The sequence below is a fragment of the Lineus longissimus genome, chromosome 3 (assembly GCF_910592395.1).
Source record: "Lineus longissimus chromosome 3, tnLinLong1.2, whole genome shotgun sequence".
NCBI classification, from domain to species: Eukaryota; Metazoa; Nemertea; class Pilidiophora; order Heteronemertea; family Lineidae; genus Lineus; species Lineus longissimus.
This window is the reverse complement of record NC_088310.1, coordinates 5,152,830-5,175,985: the sequence shown is the minus strand read 5'-3', so window position 1 is coordinate 5,175,985 and position 23,156 is coordinate 5,152,830. Positions and strand designations below refer to the sequence as shown.

At 39.3% G+C, this 23,156-nt stretch overlaps 1 protein-coding gene across 3 annotated transcripts in view; it reads left to right on the top strand.

The window, feature by feature from the left end:
* The window catches only part of LOC135485490 (forkhead box protein N3-like), a 45,257-nt gene extending 22,424 nt beyond the window's left edge, over positions 1-22,833 (top strand). For all 3 annotated transcript variants that reach the window (XM_064767577.1, XM_064767580.1, XM_064767579.1), the window contains 6 exons: positions 8,740-8,879; positions 14,932-14,987; positions 15,724-15,774; positions 16,507-16,578; positions 16,764-16,890; positions 17,138-22,833. In XM_064767577.1, coding sequence (XP_064623647.1) covers positions 8,740-8,879; positions 14,932-14,987; positions 15,724-15,774; positions 16,507-16,578; positions 16,764-16,890; positions 17,138-17,624 — 933 coding nt within the window. In that variant the 3' untranslated portion in view covers positions 17,625-22,833. The remainder of the gene's footprint in view (positions 1-8,739; positions 8,880-14,931; positions 14,988-15,723; positions 15,775-16,506; positions 16,579-16,763; positions 16,891-17,137) is intronic.
* Positions 22,834-23,156: the final 323 nt, after the last annotated feature.

Sequence of the window (23,156 nt, the reverse complement as noted above, 5' to 3'; positions counted from 1 at the left end):
TTGATCTGTCTCAGTAATCGGTTTTATTTGCCCAATTCCTCGGAGATTGATCTTCGTTCTTTGAATTTTAAACTTTTTGTGTTGGAATGAAAGAAACTGATTGAAATTCCATGTACTAAATCATGCAGCCATTTTCGCACGCTCAATTGGTGTTATCGGGTCACTTTTCACTTGTTACCCATTCCTCTTTCAAAACTGTTTTATTCTGTGATCTTCCATAATGATGATATAACCAGTCAGAATAAAATCTTAAACTTTCATGATGCATTGGACTGTGAACAGTATACTCTTTCACCAATCAAAGACTCATAACAAAGGCCAAGTAGGCACTGGAAGTTAAGACAAGCAGACAAGTTGATGTTGCCAACGCATTTTGTCTAACGAAATCGAGAACATGTTGGCTGGCTATTGTATGTTGAATAGATGAATTTTCAGAACTGGTCCTAGATTGATGAAATTAGAGCATTTGTAGCTGTAATGGCCAACCATAATTACAGGCCAATTTTTTCATAACTGGCGGTTATTAATCACAGAATTACACCATCAGATTGTGTGGTGGATATAGGCCTAATCTGTAAAGCATTTACATTGCCATGGTGACCACTTGGCCCAGATAGGCCGATACATGCAACTGCTCTGCATGAAAACCAATAGTTGTAACAATAGGCCAATGTGAACAGTTAGAAGAGTGAGGATATGTAACATACTTAAACAGCTGTCAGAAGGCCCACATAGTTATCTCAGTATATACAGTATCAACCATTCAACAAACATGTTAACCCATCGTGTACCAAGGTGTTTCTGATGATCTTCTGAAACCGATCTGAAAGCTGTCCCTGTCTTCTTCTCATGTCTAGAAGTGTGGACCACCAATACCACTTCTTCTTCTCAGCATTTCTACTTTATTTTCTTTTTATGGCAATACTACAGAACCAGGCCTATGACGCTGAAAACCTGACTGTAGTGTCTTGTTCTTCCGTTGATTGCATACCATGAACATACCCCCTAATAGATCAATAGGTCATCTTCATTTCTTAATTATGTACTAGCCGTTAGCCAAAATCTGAAGCTTTACTGCGGTGGATGTAGAGCGTTAGGAAAACAAAGATATCCCAAAGAATCTTCTCAAGAATGAGAAACAAAAACTCTGTCTATACTCTTGACGATCATTCAAAGCTGCATATCAAGGAAGAATCTTCCTAATGGCGTTCATCTAGCAGAACTAAATAAAAGCTTTCTTGTCTGTTCAGCTGTGACGATGCTGTCCGATCAAGTGGAACCTGGTACTTGATGCTTGACTTCTTCTTTGACGTGACAGAAGCCATTACTTTTAACCCTCTAAACCCTTTATGCCTCCCTGAGTGGCTACCCATTCTCAGCTCTTGATCTTTTCCAAGAAAGTGCCTCCAAATATTTTCTTTGGGGTTCCAGTCTCTTCATCCACAAAGCACACTCTTGTTCTTACAAGTCCCAGTCAGAGCTCATCTCCTCATTTTCAACATGTCAATAATTCCTCTCATGCTCCCAGAATCTGTAGTGGCAGGATGTCATTCCGTTCCGTCCGATACTCCCTCAAGCCATCCGAGGTAGTAAAATTAGAATCACCAGTCGTGATCTTTTCGTCTTAGCCGAACAAGAGCTCATCATTTTCCTCGGTCGGCACAGGCTAAACGGTTAGCCGCTATAGAGCGTGATGGTGATTACGGCAGTGCTACCTGGGAGTATCGATGACTGAACTGATATCCACTTATGGTCATTTAGCGGCGTCTTGGTAGTGATTGGATTGGAAATGAATACACAAGGGCTCTTCTGTCTTGGCGTGTTATCAGATTCAGAGGTGGGGATGTTTCAGGCGTGGTGGCTGATGATGGACATTTGATTTGGTGATGAGCTGCAACGGGCTGTTATTAGACCAGCGTGGTTGTTGAATATTTGTATTCAAGGGTATTTCTTTCCTGGATCGGTTGCGGTGATGTTTCAAGAAGAGTTGACAGAGGTTGCTATCATAATTTGTAATGAACAACAAGAAACTTGTTCTTGTTTGCCACATTTTGATCAGTAGAACCTCACAAATGTAATGGGTGTGATTGGCATCCTAACCCTGCTTACTCATCAATGACTCCGTAAATCATATTTGCACTTTTACCCAGCAAATATTTAAGCAGTTGGTATAAATGTTATCTTAATGTGATACATTCCTGCGATCCGTTGGGGATGACTTGTCAGTGACTGACTTAGCGCTGGTCACGATAGCGATTTGTTTGATTTCCAATCCAATGATTTTGCCATTGCCCAACATGACGTATCCTGTCCAGCGGTGAAGAACAATTGTCGCGTGTTGCTCCACATTTTATCAATAAATAGTGCTTGTCCCGAGAAATAGGATCCCACTGGCAATGACATACGTATCGGTGCGGGATATCGTAATCATTTCTGTTCAATTCCCGCGGGCCTGATAAAACTGCTGCATTAAGGTTTTTCATGAGGGATATTTAAGCTATGGCATTATTTTGTCATTTTCATTAGGGTATAATTTGTATTTCGTTGCATTTGGGGATCTCCTTATCTGGTGACTAAGGCTAGTTTTTGTCTCATTGGTGATGTCTCATGCTTTATGATTGATGATTGCGTTGCGGTAACAGGACTATGTGTTGGTCAGACCTGCTAGTCCTCTCTACCTGCAAGGAAAGGCACAATTCTTTCGTTAATGGCTTATCCGAAATACTTTTTTAAGCCACATTGTATAGGAGGCGTTGTTGTTTGCAGGGCCAAGTCACTGTCGATCAGGCTTTGTGAGATGAGGTTTGCTGCTTTCCCCTTTTGGTGACTCTAATGTCCTGTTAATTTGTTCTTTGATTACAAAGGTCAAATAGGAGCAAGGAGAGGCACCTGGGCAGTCTCCCTGATACCTTTTTTGCCATGTTGATCCAAATATCTAAAAACACCTGGTTTTTGGCTTGTCAGCCTGGGAATGTCTCAAAACTTTTTCCTCCATCAAACTTCAACTGATTGAGACATTTTAGAATTCTGGTGCTCATTCCTTCTGAGCGCTGGTAAAAAAAGTGATGCACTTAAATTGCATGATCGGTGGAGAACGGACACAATCACTGCTAAACGAGCAGTAAGTGATTCCCTTAGAAGACTCCCAAGCGTGCCATCAAGTGCTAAAACCAGAAGTACTCCTCTCATCCAATCAATACTAGTCGCCCCGAGGAAACGATTACGAAGATTGAGGGGAAGACTGGTGTCGGCAAGAAATCATCTTCAACCTGTTACCAGGTGTACAAGCAGGATTTTGCAACTCGTTGCTTTATAAAACATCGCTCTGGGTATTGGATTCCTCTTCCTCAGTCTTTTAAAGGAGAAACTGACAGGCCTCTGACAGAACATCAAGTCATAGCCGACGGCAGAATAACTTTTTACCATCTATTGACTGTTGATCTTTGAAAGTTGAACTGTCTCTATTCCTTGATCAAATCTGAGCACTTCCTGTGTAAAACCTCTAATCTTGATTTATTTGATTTCATCTCGGTATCAAACTTTTACCGTGTTGTTGGCAAAATAGCAAGTGATCTAATAATACTCAATCTATTATACGGAACTGAGTTTCCATGGTGATTTGCAGAGTCACTTGTTGGCCATTCTCCATCAACAAAGTTGCAACTAATGAATCATCTCACTGATGGTGATTTGTGACCCAAGTTTTGGAGAATATACCATGCCACTCTTGGGCACACATCACCATACGTATATATTGAGCAGTCAACCGTAAAAAAGTGCATTCAAAGCATATTATCTTGAACTCTGATAAATCCGGTGCCAAGTTTGCAGATGTATTACAGAAAAGACACGGAACGTGGAAAAAATACTAGTTGCCGTCAGTTTGTTGTCGTTGGAAACTGCGTTGGATGTGCTTGAAAGATGGTGATCAATCGTTTGACAGGTTTCCCAATCAAGTATGAAAAACTTCACAGTCTTCTCGCGCGTTTGATTCGCACTTTGTGGCGATACTTTTGAATGCAGTTTCAGTTACTTGATGGGTTGTTTGGAAAGCTTCTGATTGATGTTTGAGGTGAAACGCAGTCGGGCTTATTGCGATGCAAGAAGAGATGATGCAGAGTTTGTTGTTGCGCTGACATCAATATTGGCATTTTAACGATGTTAAGCAGTCAGTGGATGTTTATAATTGAGCAATCTGGTGGAAGTCACATGCTTTGAATGCAAACCTCAGTCTAAAATTGTGCTTCAAAAAGTATTGGCCTAAGCCGTGCCTAACTGGGATAACTTATAAAAGGTCTGGTTCATGAAATTTGGGCAAGTCGATATAATTCTGTTCAGTTTGGCCTTTCTCTTGATCCTGCCATCTTGGTGGGCCATCAGGTCCCAACGAGGCTGATTGATTAGAGTATAGCTTAGAAGTCACATAACAACTGTTCGAGGATGAATCCATTACCAAAGTCAGTCAGCTGCGCTCTTTCTTAATTTTCTCTATTCGGCTTTGTGTAATTAGCTTCACAGCATCTTAGTTTATAGCGTTGTCATGGTTACACAATAAGAGCGTCAGGATTTCGTGATGAGCATCAGCCAGATTAATCGAGTCTTTGTTTTTCGGAAAATGGGATTTTTGCGCGACTGACATGCGGTTAGCTGATTGTGTGACGTTTTCTGAGTGGCGTTATGTCTTCGGAGATGTCGCCAAAGGTCACAGGTGAACTGATTATTTATCGTAGGTTGGATAGCGATGGTGTCCAGGCTTGGTGATGCCGTGGGAGTTGTGCTATTATTTATCACTTTGGTCTTCGATGAGCTTGTGCGATACTCTTGCTATAGCGAGAAAGGGTTGATAAATTTATGCAAGTGAAAAGTAATTGTAAAAGGAATGTCTATCGGGTTATGAAAATGATCTAAATCATTTCAAGGGAGATTGAACAAATAGACTCTGAGACTGGTTACTTTCTACCTCAGTATGAAAAATGCAACCTGTCCTTCGATTCTCATAAATAACACAACTGTCACATCCTCATCAAAGAGAATGATTTCCTCATCAAAACCAGTATCCCACCTCCACTTCTACAGCTACACGAGCTGCTCAAAACAACACATCTCTCTTGGGATGCAGATCCCGCATCCCAATGACTATTCCCCCAAAATGGTTGCCATGGTTTCACCGGGTTTACTCCTCATCAGTGTCAAAAATTTCCGCTCTTCATATTTGTTGTGGATATTTCCTTGTGCAGTCTCTTCATCCCATGTAAATGGAAGTCCCTGTACGCGATGTACACTAAACCTTATTACGTTTTTGGTCAACCTGGCTGAGAACGACGCAAGCTGGTGACAAATCATATTTGTTTTGATCAATGAATGAGTTAATGGGAGTTTCATCAGCGGAGAAATCTGTAGCTCTTCGGTAGGTGGAGAGGATGAAAGATGTTTATTTCCTACTTCTGCGAGAAATACTGCGTCTTCTTCCGGTTGAAGTATCAATTCTCTGGGGGATGTACAGCTGGCCTGCATTAGACACCCCATTTTCAGCAAAATGATGTTTGCTCACCATAAGCAATCTCATAAAAAATAGTCCTCTCAGTCTTAGCTTTTCAATAGAATTTTATAATGATGTAAAATGCCACTTAAAACTAATTGCGACCTCTATTTCAAAGAATTGAAACAATCTAATGTGATATATTATTCGTAAAATCTATTTACTGTAGAAATTTCCAAAGTGGTGTTATAACTTTTCAACCAACAGAACAATCCAGGATGAGAAAAAGGCATTTCGGTTTTCAATTTTCGTCTTAAATTGATTCAGAGTCATCGTGATTGCCTCCAGTAGTGCCATTTGATCAAGGTTGGATGATTCTAATGATTTATCGACTATTTCTGGAAATGACAATCATTTTGTGTCCTGCGGGTCTGTAAGTTGATTCTTGTCACCTGGTGTGGATGTTTCTGAGATTATACCTAGACAGAATTTAGAAAAGTTGATATACTCATGCAGCTGTTGACTTTCTCAGTTGAAGCTTGTAATCTCTGGGCATCAAAATTGGGCTTATAATCTCGAGCAGAAATACAATGATAAAAAGGTATTTCTCATGCTGCGGTGAGCATGTAAAACCACACCCAGTTCATAGTGTCGATCGGTGAGATGGTTGAAATTAGATGCTAAATGGCGGCAAATTAAACCAATATAAAACTGCAATGTACGCCATGTTGTTTACCTGTTGCTAAGGAAGTATTTATTTTCGGCAAGCCCTCGAGAGGTGTATGTTATCGGGGAATGGGAAGTTCCAATGTTTTTAAGTTGAAATCTCTGTTCGGAGTTGTGTTTCACAATTGTTGATAAAACGATGAATAGCTCAAGAAAACATTAACAAGAGTAGTGATCTTCTTTCATTGTTTTTGCCGTCCACAATGCAAATAGTTTGACGACGGCTCATTTATTTTTCCTGTGAAAATTTGTTTTGTTCCACTAGGTAAATGCATCTCAGGGATTGTTCTTATTGTCTTAACATATGAATTGCTAGCTGTAGGGGTGTGCTGGGGCTTCTTTAGTATCATAGGTGAAGGGTAGCACTGCATGGATCTAATTTTATGACCTTATACAGTGAGGTCTGATTTTAATATATGGTCAGATTTGATAAGTTCTGCCTCCAACCAATTTCGCCCTGCGCAACATTTCAATTCTTAACTTCTGCCAACGGATGACTGCATCACTTATTGTATTGTATTGTAGCCATGACAACACACATAAACAGACTAGGTTGGTGTGGATGGTTGCAGAGATACAGTGTGTGTTTGCACAGAAGTAGCCATCATATTGGCAATCCTGTATGAGTCCTGATAGAATCAATAGCCTAGTCAGTACTGTAACACATCAAATTATACTAGCAAATGGGAGATGACAAATGTCGGCTATATATATCTTAAACTCTCTTCATTTATTCGTTGCTCTGAAAGATGCATCCCTAAATAACCACTCTATATACCCCCCTATATCTAACCAGCTCTTTAGTGTGGATACAAATTCATTATCAAATTTATTGCTACTTTCCAAACACTTAAAAAATACCACAGGCCTATCTTTTGTAGTACTCAAAGGAATGCCACAATTGGATTTTCGAAGCGTTATCAGTATTTAAAGGATCTGTCAACCAGGGGGTAATTTAGCATAGCCTAATCATGTCTTTGTCAATGGAGCACCATAGCAGTTCTGTACAACACTTTTCATGGTTGTGAAAGTGTGCCTTAATTGATCAATTGTGTTGAATTAATATACTTTATATGGGCTTTGGATTGTTGAGTAGGACAACATGTTTGCAAATAAACTTAGTTAGTGGTTGAACTGGGATTGCTGCCAGTTAAACTGAACCTAAATCATAGTGATCAGGTCTGTAATGGTCAATCTGTGGATTATTCTTGGGCTCAGGTCATTATCTGTGTCCCAATAGGTCTGTGGATGAGTTGCTTTGTCAAGGTAATTCTTCTGTTACACCAGCCATGAGATGTATGTATTAAGATTGTCAGGGATGGCAACTACACATTATTTTTAGAGGGTCGCTGTTCAAACATGCTTTATTCCATCTATATATCTGATCAGGTCACTATTCTGTGGAGAAACTCTGGTATAATGAGGTAATAGGACCATCGCATGATTGTTCCTGCATTTTCATGTGACGTCTTGTTCTTGCGCTTGTTGGTCACATGAAGGAATTCATAGATGGGTTGAAACTGCCATCAAGTAAAAGATTCAGGAACCTGTTGCGAACAACTCTGAGATGAGTCCAGTCTCAGTGCTTTTGTTCAATGCCAATTTATCAGTGATCAGATCAGAGGATACTCTGGTTCTAAGATTACTAGTGCTAGGCCTACACTGTATATACAGACAGTACAAGTAGAGACGCCTGGGGTTTAAAGTTGAAAACAAACTCTCTAGGTCTGTGTTTACTTTTGATAATTATAGAGGAAGACCCCCAGAGTTCAAAATATTGGAAATGAAAAGATAAACAAATTTATCAAATCGATCCTTTAGTCTGGCAATTGTTATATCAGGTAATTTGTTGATAAAACATGACCTGCTGATTGGCAAATAACCAATTTACCAGTGTTAGAGGTACTACCGTTGATGACAAAATTGATGTCTATCAGGAAAGAAAAGCCTATAATCGCCAGGTAATTGTTAGGAAAGCTGATTACTCAAATAGTGATCTGTGGAGCATGTCTGTGAAGATAATTTGTGGACTTGGTGGTATGTTTAGTGACATGGTTCTGTACAGAGGGGGCGACTTGAGATGCAACTGTTCATGACTACTTTCCGGTGTGTCTCTGTCTAGGGCCTCTACTTGAACCCTAACCATGCATCTAGTGGTGGCTGACATGATTTTGTGCTACTTTGGCATAAAAAATAAAAAAACTTTATGATGTAGGTCATGATAAGGACAGTGTGAATAGATAATTTGAAGGTCAAGTGTCCTTCACTTGAACTTCGGCCCAAGTTCATCAAGTTGACAATTAAGTGCTTGTTTTGTGGGTGTGCATAATTTATAAGGTGATCAGACTTCTGATGTAGGCCATATTCCAAACACAGAACAGTGGTGTGTTAATATATGCATAGCATTTGGGAAAAAATTTGTTGGTTCTGCTATAGAGAACCACAACCTGATAGACAACAGTCTGTATCAATGTGTTTAGACCCAAATTATGAAGGCAGTGTTTATGACGGTCTCTTCTCATTTCTATTTGCAGAGTATTGGCAAAGGATCGTTATGGTGCATCGACCCGGAGTACCGGCCGAACTTATTACAGGCGCTCAAGAAGACCCCGTATCACCCCTATCATCAGCTGCAAATGCTTGCCAGCCCACAGCCTCAGTATGCACTCTCAGGGTAAGTAGAAAACAAAACTAGGTACTCAAATTAGAGTTTACAATGAAAGGCTTATAATTCGAGTAACAGCAGTTCGCTGATGCTGTATTCAACTGAGAAAAAGCTAATTTTTAATTCAAGAGATACAGCTTTTGCTTCAGCTATTCGTTGCCAGTTGTCCAAAGAGTGACTGACAAAGCAAGGTCACCTTCATCTTGTCTTTTGGTACAGCCATCATTCACTGAATTGTCCTCCAGAATAACCTGAGGCGTGTGTCGATATTTTAGTTTCATTCATGAGAAATTTGATGAAATTGTCTGAAGAAGAATAGGCGCTGTGTGAGGCATGCGCTGCGAATTTGCACATGAAAGGTTTGCAGAGAAATTCCTTGTTTGTCCTGATTCTATTTAGAAATACCCTGATTTCCTTTAGATTGCGCTGATGTTTCCCTTGAGAGGGGCGATAACTGCAATGATTCATTGTGGCTGTCTTCTGTTGCTCACTTGCTGCCACTGCAATCTTATAGCTGATTTAGGTGTAATGAGGGCAGATATTCCTGCAGTTTCATTTTGATGTGTTAACAACATACTCGAAATTCACCAAACTAAGACCATTTAAAAAAGCCCTGATTCTCCAGAGGCAAGTGGCCCATCGCAGTTATCCTCTTGTGGCATTTGGTGTGATACCATATTGCAGGCCTCAAGTGACAAATGTTACATCTCCCATACTTCCTTTGTCTTTACCTCATGTTTCTTCTGTGACTGTGTTGATAATAACGTATTTACGTCATGCGATAAAATATGACGATCTTTCTGGGTTATGGCTCCTTGCATCCCCGATGAACATCCTGGCCATTTTTCATGGTGTTACATTTCCATGGTTACCGATGATGCTTTGCTTAACGTAAAGACGGCTGAAAATTATTGGATTCTGAACCCTGGTCCTGTTGACCTTATTGTTTGGCTCCTGACTTAACGAGTTTCGTGGCGTGATCATGAAGATATTAGCAGTCTCTATATTCTCATGAATGTCACTTGAGAACTGGTTTTTCTCCGATGTTTAATTTGTCATCACCAGTTGAGGGTTCGTGCCGTTTTCAGCGCTGCAGAATAAATCAGTTGTGGTTGAATTTAGATTGGATTTAGTCGCGTTAAAGGGAGGAACTGCGGCAGGCTTTGGTTGCTTGTGCTATGTAATCACATGCATGTGATGAGGTCGCAGCAATTAAAATTGCTTGTTTGCAAAGCAACTTGATCTCACCAATTCTTATGTGGCTGCAGTCGCTGTTTTAAAGTGATCAATTTCCAGCAGACATTAATTAAGAGATGAGATGATTTGGAAGGGATGATCAGCCATTTTCGTAGAAGTCATTCCGCTATAATGGTAGATAAAGTCGATGAGCCGTTTAATGATCTTATTTGGGCAGTCAAGTGTGAGAGAAACAATTGCAGTCAAATGTCATCTCTTGTTCCAATCAACTTTAGTCTGGTCAGCCTGATTTAGGATGACATTCTCGCTGTCTGATGAAGTTGACTCTTGAGGTAGCACCATATAAAGCTGCAGAAAGAAGAACAAGATTGAGGATAAACCTGATTTCTGATGAGCATACAAATTAAGGGAGACTGAATGCGAGAGCCTCATAGGCCAGATAAGTTTCAAAAAGTCGCTGACTGCGAACTACTGCTGGGTCTGTAGCTTCAATTTTCAGTACATCTTAACTCTTCATGCTTGAATGAAGAATATGATTATTGCTGATTCTAAAATACCTTGGTACCGTAAAGTCAACTTTTAAATGGAAAATGCATAAGTCTCGTTCTGAGAGTGGAGTGTTTTGGACACACAACCAAGATGCTCTACCAAAGTTCCCTCGGGTTGCACTAAAATGTGGAACCATGCACACAGCTCACTTCAGAAGTTTGAGGCTCTCAAAACACTGCTTCAAACACAAATCAGCCAAGGAAGCATCAACCACCCTAAGTTTTTTAATGAGCACTACACATATTTGCTGAGAAAAACGCTCCAAATAGCCCATTTGCGCGGATTTTAGCGTCACTTGAGCGAGCCGATCCGGACTTCCTATACGGGCTGCCGTAACATAATGTAAACAACGGCGCTACCGGCGCTCCGGGCAGGCGATGGATGGAATTTGCCAAATTCGCACATATTCAAGTTATTTCGTGGCCTATCTTTTTAAGTTTGAGGTATTTTAGAATAGAAATTGAACCCTCGGCTTCGGACCTTGGTTGAGTTACCAAGACACTCTCGGGTGGAGCTAAAATTTCGTCCAAACCCTCGCCTGTCGGCTCGGGTTTGGACTGTATTTTAGCTCCACCCTCGAGTGTCTTGGTAACTCAACCAAGGTCCTCCGCCTCGGGTTCAATTCCTTAAATCAAACACCAACCCAGATCCCTTACTGTGCACACAGGTCGCCTGAAGATCACCAATATGCCTCCCCCTATAGTCCCCCTTTAAGAATAATCCTGGCCAAAAATGACCTAAATCAAGATTCAGTCAGGCAACATCAACTTTGAAGAGGAGATTGGGGATACAAGCGAAAATAGACTGTATGAATTATCCAGATCCCAACTGGCGCATTAATAAAGGCGAAATAATTGCTCAGATCTCTGAAGTGCTCGTGCTCTTTAGCGGCATTGCGGCAGCCCACACCACACCATAATGCCGTCACTAACCAATCGTACGTTGATAAATCGCCAAGATGAGTGGCAACACAAATGAACGATAATTTCGACACGATTGAACAGAGTGTCGCTTACTACGCTCGGCAATTGAACAGGAACAGGAAATGAGATTGACAAGTGGTACAATTTCCTCCATCATCGGCGATTTGACTTTGCTTATTCACCAGATAATTACAGCAATGTTTGACAGCAGCGTGTCCGTTTCGAACCATCCACTCAGTATGATACTTTTACGTCTTCTTGACCAGAAATAGTACTTTTCAAATCGTTCAGTTTTTGCTGGCCATCTCGCAACATTGCTGATAATCAATTAACCGACAAGATATTTGCCACCTAGGTTAGCAAAGATATTCCTAGCTTTATTTTTTCATTATTGGCACCTGAACCTTCATTTTGTTTGGAGGGTGCAGCGCACAGCATAGATGGCACTTGATGCTGTGTTCCGTGTAAAGTGAGCACTGATTCGTTGACTTCTGGGCTTTGTGATTAGTCTTTTATCTTCACCCTGGGTAATCGTCACCAACCTCGTTACTTAGTGGATTCACTTGTGTGAGTTATGCAAGATATTTAGACAAAAAGTGGGTTAATTCATGGACGTCATATCAGCAGACTATGAACCTATTGAGGCATCGACAGCAGAAGTCAATTGGAGTGAGAGAATGAACGGTTTCTATGGAAACGAGATAAACAACTTAAGATTTAATGCTCTGACGGTCTTCAAAGAAATGAGGCATATGACATTGGGACAAATGGCCCAGCTGCTCAGCAGGGGGGTCTGAGGAAGAGATGCAGCGATGACGTCACACAATATCTTAGGGTGCTTTGTCTGCTGGGCTATAGGCAATAAACCAAACAGCTCATTAGCCTGAAGCTTATCTCAGATTCTGTAGGATTAAGCGACCCAAAATATATATGACAAAACACTATTAGTGTATGGATGACATCAAAACCAGGTTGCATTATTAAGTGATGTCACTTCTATAGCAATGTGAACTATTACTGTTGCTCCGGCCGTCTTACATTCAAACAATCACCAGAAGTTGGTTGTTACGGAATCTGTTGTATTGTTTTGTCCTGTTGTACAGGTAGACGACCGATTAATAAACAATAAAACCTCAATTTATTCATGAGCAAAATCACTTGAAAAGTTGTTTATAATTGCATTGTACTGCATGTTTATCGTAAGTATTTATTATTCTTGTTGACTGTATTTAAAATTTGCTCGTACCACTATGCTAAATCGGCTGTATTGCGCACAGTTTATTGAACTCATCTTGATTGTATATATGTAACCTAGCAACGCATTGAACGCAATGCACCTTTTCCGCCCTTGCCTCGAGCCTGCCGAGAAGGCTGGCCAAAATTTCCAAGGCTAGTTTGGACATTTTTGTGTAAAAACAAAATTAATTTATTGGTTAAATTATTTAAACTAAATCTACATGTACAATGAAGTGAAATTGGTCATGGCACTGATATGTGCATCCTTGTGTCATGTTTTACCCATGATCAGCAGTAGATTACAGCGGCCATGATCAGTTTGAAGTTATAAATAGAGAGACATAGTGGAGTCGAAGTGCTGGTGATATAAATTTGAACATCCCCCAACTATATATGACTGAACCCCCATTGCAAAAGGCAGGGTGCACCCCCTTATTTTAGAGAGACGAGGCCTTGGAGCTATAATCCCCAATCCCCAGGCTGTATTTTTCCCCAGACTGATACACCTTGAAACAATAATCCCCGACCTGTAAAACCCCGCAGACTTGGATGGAGCCGCGCCCGTTGATATGGGTTGTTGGTGGTCGCGGTATCTTACCTGCTTGATGAACCCATCGGATTTCTAGTGCATTTATCGATCCCGCTGACTTGTCGACCGGAATCCGTTATTCTACTCATAAAACAAAACTATCATTGTCCTTCGAAGCAGACATGCGGAAAAACATCATCGGTTACATATTTCTAGTTCCAGAAATAGCATCGGATTTTTTCAGTGCTCTGCCCTCTGGTGGGGAGTAGAAAGGAGTGTTTTAGTTTAGTTGTGTCTGTATTTGGTTTGTGGCCTTGTTGCTGCATATTTGCCCAGGGATGATGGGTGTTCACAACCTATCTATGGTTCTTACTTGAAATTGTTGTTGTTGCTATCTTGCTGTTCCTATTCCTATAGTGAAAAAGATTCAGCAATTAACAAACTCGTAGTCATGTTCATTTCGCCAAAGTCATGAAGTGACCGGGCCATTACCGGCCCCAAATGACTTCCTTTAGTTGCCATGGTTTCCAAAGATGCCGTGCTCATCACTGAATAATAATTAAATCTGTCGATAATGAAATGCACAAGATAGGGACGGTTGATCTGACGAGGATGTCATCAGACTGGAGATTATTTCCTAATTAAGTCAGTATCAGGCACACTAGGATAATGCGACTTCTAATTCGAACTTGGTGGATTCGGTACCAAAAACTGTCACATTACTTGTGACCTTGCCCAAACACTTTGCTTCATTTTCCACTTCTTTAGTACCTTATGCCAGCTAGGGCAAGTGAAAAAACTCGTTCAGGTGGCAAAAGTGTGGACAGAATGACAGATGCTGAATTGACCAATCTGACTTCAAAATCACCTATCATGTGATAAATTGTTAAGTGACTTTTCCTGGGAAGCAATATATGCTAACAAGAGTCAGCATGATCAGAGATCCACCTTGCTACCAATTTTCCAATCTATTATTCATGCTTGTTTTGAGAGACTGTTATTCCTGTCACTGATCATTTATCTTATGGCGTTTTCCTTGATTGATTCGAGATAAATGGTGTGTTATCCTGTATTCCGACGTTATTTATGTCTTTTAGCTTGTTAGCTAAAACATTTCGCTAACATTAGCCTTGAGAGTACGAAATTAGTCACGCGATGCTCATTTCATGTCTATAGCTTGTGCTGCGGATCTTTCAAGCGAGTTGATTTTGGAAAAGTAGCCTTGCATTTGTAAATGAAGTTAAACGTACGGTAGCCCACTATTTTCGTATGCCTGTATCTATACCATTGTTAGATATAAGCAACTAGACTTATGTTCAGGCACAGTTTGCATTGATTTTCAAAAGATTGGGATTCACATCAAAAAATGATATTTTTGCTAAATTCAATGAGGTGCGCCAAAATGAGAGGTAAACACAATTTCATCAGAATTCATAAGCTTTTATTTATGTTTTATTTCAGAATCTAGCAAATAGATATCTGCTGTTTTACTCAACCTTGTCCTATTCAAACCCCCACACTCTTACAGCCTATTCACATCGATGTCTCCTGCAATATGCACATGTTATGTTTTATTTTCACACGTTGTTTTATTTTGTTTGACCATTTCTTGTTTGTTTTCTTTCAGAGCACACAGGCCTCTTCCACTCACCACACGCATCAACATTAATACCCCCTCACCTCGTAAGTAAACTTTACCTATACATCAAGCATTTTTTCCCCATTCGTCCAAATATTGAACCAAGGGTATTTGGATTGGAGACATTTCAAAAAGGAAGTAAGTGTCATATTTGGCAAACATTTCCACTATACTCCGCTCAAAATATAAAACACCATACAGCTATCTAGTTAACTGCTACTAAAATCCATCCTAACCGAATCTTGCCAGACCTATACTTTTAATTCATTAGAAAACTAGCTACACGCAGCATCCCTGTATGGGACCTAAGTGGTTACCATGGTTACGAGTGTCAACGAGAGCCCATCATGGCTGTGGATGTGGTCTGTTGATGGTGGCATCGATTGTGTGCGTTACCGCGTCTGGCACGCGCGCACAAAGAGGCAACCCGTTCCTTCTGCTCCTCAAATCTTTGTCCTGTTTTACTTGTGTGTTTAGCTGGGGCTATTATTAGACACACAGCCACTGGGGTTGATTCAGTTGAGCTGAGGCACAAAATAGGATGCCTAATTCTGTAGTTTGAAGTTATAACTAATTCGGGGAAACATATGCAATAATAGACTATCAGAGCAATGCAAAAGTATGAAAAGTTAGATTGATAAGAATTACAAAAGAATCCGCAAAAATAAAAATTGTGAAAATTTAATTTTTTTCAGAAATGTTTGCGATTTGCAAACATAAAGTACCTTTCATTCCTGTTCGGTTATTATGTGTCATATAACAGTATTCTGTCTGTTTCAGATTTGTTCCCGTTTCTTAGCAAGAGGCTTGCTCAGTCTAAACTTAACTCAGGTAAGTAACATAGTATTTTCCCTTCGAAGACAAAGCCACTAGGTTCAGTAAGACCTTGCGGTGCCCAATTGCAGTGGCAAATTATAAAACACTTTAGGCAAGCAACGCTGAAAAAGAAGAAGTGCGATGACACAGTTGAAGAGCGTCTGAATTGTGATTGTGTCACCCGTTCAAGTCTCAACTGGTGCCACTCAGTAAGTGCAACTAGCCGGTAATGGCCTAGTGTTTTGCAGTATGTGTGCTCCTTATAGTTTCTACAGAAAGGTTCCTGAATTAGGCTTAAGAATGTATGTGAAGTACTTTGGGACAGTTTAAAAGTGTTGTATAAGAAATTACATTTATTGGATTTCATTTCAAGAGTTTGCCTCGCATCTCTGAATACTGGTGAACACGCTTTCCCTTTGAATATTAAGCAGCTAATCAATCTAGTCCTCGGCGGATAATTACTGTTCAATGTCGAAGGCTTCTCGGTGTCACATCTGCAGTCTAGTTTCAATATCATAAAAGCATAATACTCGACAAATTAGAATCACTAATTCCTGGATGCCAGGGCTCAATTTTAACTCCTTATGAACTGAGTACAATCAGTACATGGTTAATGTTCATTAACTGGCTCTGCATATATCTGGGTGTGATGAAAAAAGTGTTGAAGTGATGCTTTTCAAAAAATTTGGCTTATTTGCTTCATATCTTTTGCGGTCCAATCTAATAATTCTCTGCCTCGTCTTTTAGAGCTGGATATCGATGTTGCCAACACACTTGTCTCGCTGAAGGGAGGATCTGGTTCATATCGGGCGTCAGAAAGTAAGTGGTTATCTTTAAAAAGAGGAGCAGTATTGGTGTCTTATCCCGCCTGTTTCACGCAATATGAGGCTGTGGAAATGGGAGTGAACAACCTGGAAATTGAAAATGTTCTCTTGACTAATCTTTAGTTAGTTGCTTTCTACTTGAACCTTCCATTCTCATAGTTCCTGAATATCTTTCTTCAGATCCCCGGTTGAAACCTCTCACTCCTTTGAATGTGTTTCAAAATGGAACAAACGGACGGAACTATCGTGACCGGTCACCGTCGCCGCCTGAGTTTGGCTCGGAGAAAAACCATCGGAGAAGATTCAGGTAAAACATGAAGAAATGTATACTCAACACATAAGACTGGTGTCTATATCGTGATATGGTTTAATGTTGGTTATCATTTTGGGATATCATACAAACCATGTATAGCAACATCAGGGATTAGTTAGGACGATGGTTGACGTTGCCTCAACACTGTGCTGGCAAAGGTTGATTATGTAGCATCTGTTTACAAAGTAGTTCTGTGAAATTGCTGTTGATTTGTATTGTAATATTTCCATTTTCTTTCCAGTCCTTACAGCACAAAGAAGCGTTCAGGATCTCCTATAGTCTATACATCTAGTCCCAGCGAAGATCACACCTATAGTGTCAGCAGTTCGCAGGAAGGACCATTAGGCAGCCCAAATTCAACTCGCTCCTCAATTGACGAAGAGTACGAATTTGGCCACAAAGGCAACGAAGCGTTTAGCGACGTTGAATCTTCAGACGGCAGTTACAATAGCGATGCAAGCGATTATGATGAGAGCGACTCCAAGATGGAGGACCAGAGCGAAATCTTACAGCGGAAATTCAAAATGTTGTCGCTTCCCGTGAAGAAACGGTACAGCCGTGTCATTATGCAGGAGGAGGAAGAAGCGGCCAAGATCATGTCAGGAGCAGATGCGCTGCTGAATTTAGCCGGCATCAAAACGTCGCATATTGTTCCGATGCGGTCGATTAGTCCCGTGAATAACAATAACAGTATTGTCGTGAAGAAGGAGATGAACGTCAGTTCTTAACAGCAGGAGAGAAAAATTACACAGCACTGATTAAAAAAACTGTGTCCAGCATTTTAGCCAGGCAACTCAGGACGATATTTATTAATAACAGTTTCAATAAATTGTTTTGGGAAATTTTCAACAGGCTTTAAATAGTCGATCTGCATTTTGAATCTGCTGCTGGTGAGGACTAGGTCACACTTTAGCGTTGTTATGTGTTCATAATGTGGTTTATTTTGAAACAAACTAGCAAACTGTGGCATGGCGTACAGGGAATTTGAAATTCCTGAAATGGACGCACAGCCAATTCGCTCCATATGTCAGCAGTATTTGAACTAGGTGCAGTCATGTGAAATAGGCAGTTGACAAGCTTGTGTTTTGACGTTCGCGATATTGTCAATGCTCAGTATGGAAAGTATTGTTTTAACTAATCATGGGTCGTTTCTAATCTGGTATTTTCTCTACAAACCTTTGGTGCGGTGTTTGAATCTAATATGGATGCTGCTTCCCCCCTACACCATGTCTTGAGTGTTTCTGGCTCAATTTCACTTGTTTTAATGTGTTTAGGTGCTTCTCTGTGCACAAAGTGAATACAAGTACACACTTGTATGTGGCTTTGATGTCTGTTAAATGACCTGATGTCGTATTTGTGCAAATATTGCTCATCCTGCACGGATATTTTATGCCATTTCTACAGCATTTAGCTTTGAAATTTTGTTGATCACCACCAGGGTGCAGCAGTGTACAGGCATGTGTTCAAAGTCTTGTCCAAAGGGGCCAAGGCTGTCGTCTTACTCTGTGCTTTAGTTGTATTTATGAATGAAACAAACTGCCAAAATTTATTTCCGCCGTGTGCAATTTGTGCGAAATGTTAACACGAATTTAAATACACTTGGAAAATCTTAATTTGGGGCAGTAATGAAGTATTAACCAATGAGGAACACAATGTGATATAGATGTACGTTCATGTAATAGTGTAACTTGCACTGGTTTGGGTCTCTTAATTTGTAAATATTATTGTATTGTAATTTAGTTTGGGTACTGCCATAATCATAATCATGATCAAAATGCCTACATGATGTAATAATTGTGGTGCATTGGTTAGGCTGTTCAACGAATTGACGGTATAAAGGGATATAGTTAGCAAGTGAGACACAACCCATATCTTCGACCCAATAGAATGCCAAAGAATTTGATTACATCGTTTTTGTGAAATGAAAAATGGTGAAGTCTTTGCCAAAACTTCGAACTTGTGTTGTATCCGGGTGAATGTTGTAGGACTAGTGTTCATTGAGATACCATGCGGGCACTTGGACCTGTAGAAATGTGGCAAGAAACTCACAAGTGCTGAAATTACTCGTTGAAATATTGAGAACAGTCTGATCTGTACATCATGGTATCCGCAAGTAGTGCTCTATAGGTTTCTGGGCACCTTGTACAGAACTTATGCAAATAAATTGAAACTCATTTTGGTACCAGTAATGTATGGTAAGTTTTAATGGAAGTATTATATTTTCCATTGAACTGTTCAAGTGTCATTTTCCTCATACAATTTTGTTGTATTTACAAATAGTTAAGTTGTTATACATGTATACCCAGGAACCAATAGATTTAATGATTGAGAAGTACATTGTATATCTAGAACTATAGTCCATTTATTCTAACCTGAGTCGATCGGTGGACACTTTAATGTAAAGGTGGCGCTTACACAAAGCATAATGATTGGTGGGTCACTCAGTCAACACAGCAGCCACTTCAGAACTTGACCTTTAACTTTTGATGATGACATTTATCACTACCATTTCTTGTTCTTGAAAAGATAGCTGGGGGAATTTTCATTACAATTTGTTTTGGATCACAGACTTCAGTTGCCATTTGCAAAGGTTGCTGTGCATAAGGTCTAGCCCAGACAATAAGGTTCTTCCAGTTATTATTATCAATTATTATTATTATTATTATTATTATTATTATTATCTTGATAATGATCATTATATTTTTTCGTGTTCTGAAGATTTATATTGTGATAAATATGAACACAAGTGAACAAGCATGTTTTGTATTAAGGAATTGGTGTGAGGGAAAGAAATTTCTGAGTTGAAAACTGTTTCGCGTAGGATAAATGTAGAGTCAATCCAGCTATTATTGAGATGTGTTTCAGACCATAGACCTCCCGAATGGGGGGGGGAGGGTGTCGGAGGTTGCGTGAGGACTCGAGGGACCCTTAATCGAGGGCTCAAGGTTGATGAATAAAGGGCTCAAAGTCAAAGAGCCCATTCTTATTGTTTGAAATAAGTTCAAGGGGCTATTATGATGTTTACAAAAAAGTTCTTTTTTTCGTGATATATATTTTGAAAGTTTGTTTTGAAATTCAATTTCTGCCAACAGATGTTTTCTGTCAATCGTGTATCAATAAAACAGATCATAGTTCAAACTGATTAAAGCCAAAATTAAATTTTGATTTATTTAATTTGTCGGCCCAATTAAAGTGTTGTCATTTTGACATTGGTGTACTGCGTGTTCAACTTGATGAATTATGCATGAATACTCTTCCCTGAGTGGTCATGTAATAAAAGTTGGAAAACTATTTGTTTATTAGTCAGATGTTCATCAGATATTACAAAATGCCAAATTATCTGCGATTTCTATTCCATGGATTTGAATGAATTTGATCATGACCAATTTGTTTGGTTGAAATAGTAAAATTGTTCAATAGAATTCTAAGATGAAGAAAGATCTCACATTGTCACTTTTCACTGCAATAATTGAAGAATTGATACATGTATTTGATTTGAAGTGGCAATGATTCGATTTATTTATTCTGGAGTTTCAACACTGTCGTCAGTCTCATCATAAAAATTAACTTATGAAGAATATTCGTTGGAACTTGTCGGTTGTGAAACATTGCTGAGTGGTGAGAATGGTGTGAAGTATTTAAAAATGTCGAATGTTTGTAAATTGGTGCATCTTCAGCTATATGAATATATGGGCATGTGCACCATGTTTAAACTGTCATAAGGTCACATGTTTTTGTCTGTTGGTTTCTGAGGCAGTTCTCGTTGGGAAAAACATGGTTAAAAACTCTCTTTTTTAAAGGAATATGTGAAAAAATGTGTCATGGCGGGTTCGTCATTGCAACTTTGTAGAAAACTTAAAACTTCAATGACATGTTCACATGGTTGTCAGATCTGAAAATCCCAAAATTCAGGTTGGCTGTCCCATAAACCAGGAAATAAAATACTAGTGGCCTAAACCATCGGTGGTTTCATTTGAAGTTTGCCAGAAGTTTCGTACATAACTGTACATAGTCTTATATCTCCTGTACAGCTGTTCTGTCAGACTTCTTGAGACACACTCTAGTTGAGTAGGTCGAATATATATTTTGTACAAATCTATAAGAAAACATTACAAAATGAAAAAAAGGAGTTTTAGTTGTCACTATGCAGAATTGGGGTTTACACAGGGGTTTCATTTCTCTTATGATGCAAAACTGCCTGGCTGTGGACTTGATGCCACTTTGACATGCGCAGAAGGTGAAGAGGCAGCAAGATAACGCGGTGTTAGCTGTATCTAGTGTCATTTAAAGGAGGATTGGTGATTTTAAAAGACCTAGGGTCTCTGGAGGTTTTTGTGGCATAGTCTCAATGGTCAGGTTCGCACTGGGTAGTTCTGGTCAATGAGAATGATTTGAATTAGTTCTTTCATTAATGATGCGATTTTATTGCTCATAACATTTTTATACGATGAATGATATTTCAGGGGTGTATTCTTACCAGGTTTGGTTTCAATCTCCATGTTAAAAGTCAAAGTTAACGAATCGATCCATGGTAAATGCGGTACAACTTCTGTGTCTCAAACCTGGACAGACTCTTAACCTTGACTTGAAATGAAGTAGACCTAATAGTGTCATATACTTACAATGTCAATATGATATTTGTAGCTTGTAGATAACTTTGCATTTCTGTAGACAATTTTACAACTGGTCGCATTTGGTGGAGGATTCCCTCTCCTGGTACTATGCTTGACATGGTCTTCGAAACTTTGGTCTTGCTGTCCTCAATATTGTTGTACAACGTCTTGGGTTTGGTGACAATTTCATGTTTCATATGAAACTTTAGATTTTTTTTTTTAGAATTTTTCAGTATGCTATAATGGTTTGATTTTAATCTTCCAAATAGGGAGGGGTCAGTTACTTGACTATTACTGGTGTGATATGTTCCATGGTATCAAGTCATTCTAAGACTTAATGATATGTAATTGGTTGCATCAAGGAAAGTTAGAAATTGGGACATCATACGGTATTTTATATTTCGCTTTTAATTTTATCATCAGAGAAGAAGTTTATTTACTCTATTTCAATTTCAAGGATGGTGTAAAATCGATTTTAGTTAAATTCTACTTCTATTTACCCTTTTAGAAGTATGCAGTTCATTTCGCTCTTGGCTGAAATAAGTGTGTTTCAGCCATGTTTTTCAGGAAAAGTTTTGTTTAATTCTTTGCTTTGACGTAGTTCTCAAAGTTAGGTAAATGTAGGCTTCAATTTGAGTTACCAAAATTGTACTAGGCAGGCAGCTGGTTAATCCAGGAGCAGTGCAATAATACGATGAACCTGTCTGTCAGCCAGAATGCATTTAAGTGATCACTTTACCTTTGCAATATTAGTTGTTTGAGAATGAAATATATTCAGTTCATAACTGTTTTCTTCTCAAAAATGGATACTTTGAAAAGTAACTACAAAGGTGCAATTGAATCGATTAGAAGTAGCAGCTTCGACTCAAAAGCTGCTATTAACTTGGTTAAATTGAAGGGTAAATCCAGGCCCTGTTGGGCAACTCGGTACTTCTTTAAAAAGGGTGTAATGCATATGAAGAGTTTAGATGAAAAAGCCTCCTAACGCCATTCTGAAAAAAAAGAGGCGACTGGGTGATTGGAGCTAACAGTACCCGGGATCTGAATACTGAAGTGTTATTTGCAAACCCGCAAAATTCTATTGAATTCAAACTCAAAAGTCCTGATGTGGATTTAGTGCCTTTTGCATCTTAACTCTTCATACACCTATTCAGAGAGTGAAAGAGTGCTGTATAATGTAAATTCTATACTATTTTGTCAAAAGTTGGATTGTTATGATAAATGGGGAGGGAAGTCAAGTTTTTCGCCGACCTGAGCATTGATGCCAACCAGTACATACTATTGCATTTCTTGAAAAATATACAATTCGATTTTTATTCATCCACATTTTCTTTTAGTTGATTCTTATTTGCTTCATTCATTTAATTCTTTTGAATTATGTTTTTGGAATAACATTATCCATCGATGAAATGGACGATACCATAGGGGCTCCTATGCGTTGATTCATGACCTTGACTTGGGTATTGTACACAAGCAGGAGAGTGAGAGATAATCTTCATCTTGTGATGCATCTCGGTATCAATCCCTTTGAGAATTTGAAGAAATTCACATCTTCCCTTCCCAAATTTTAGAATTTTTCTCAAATTTTATAAAGTTTTTAATTGTACGTGATTCCTCACCTCTGTATGAGGAACTGTTTATTGCCGT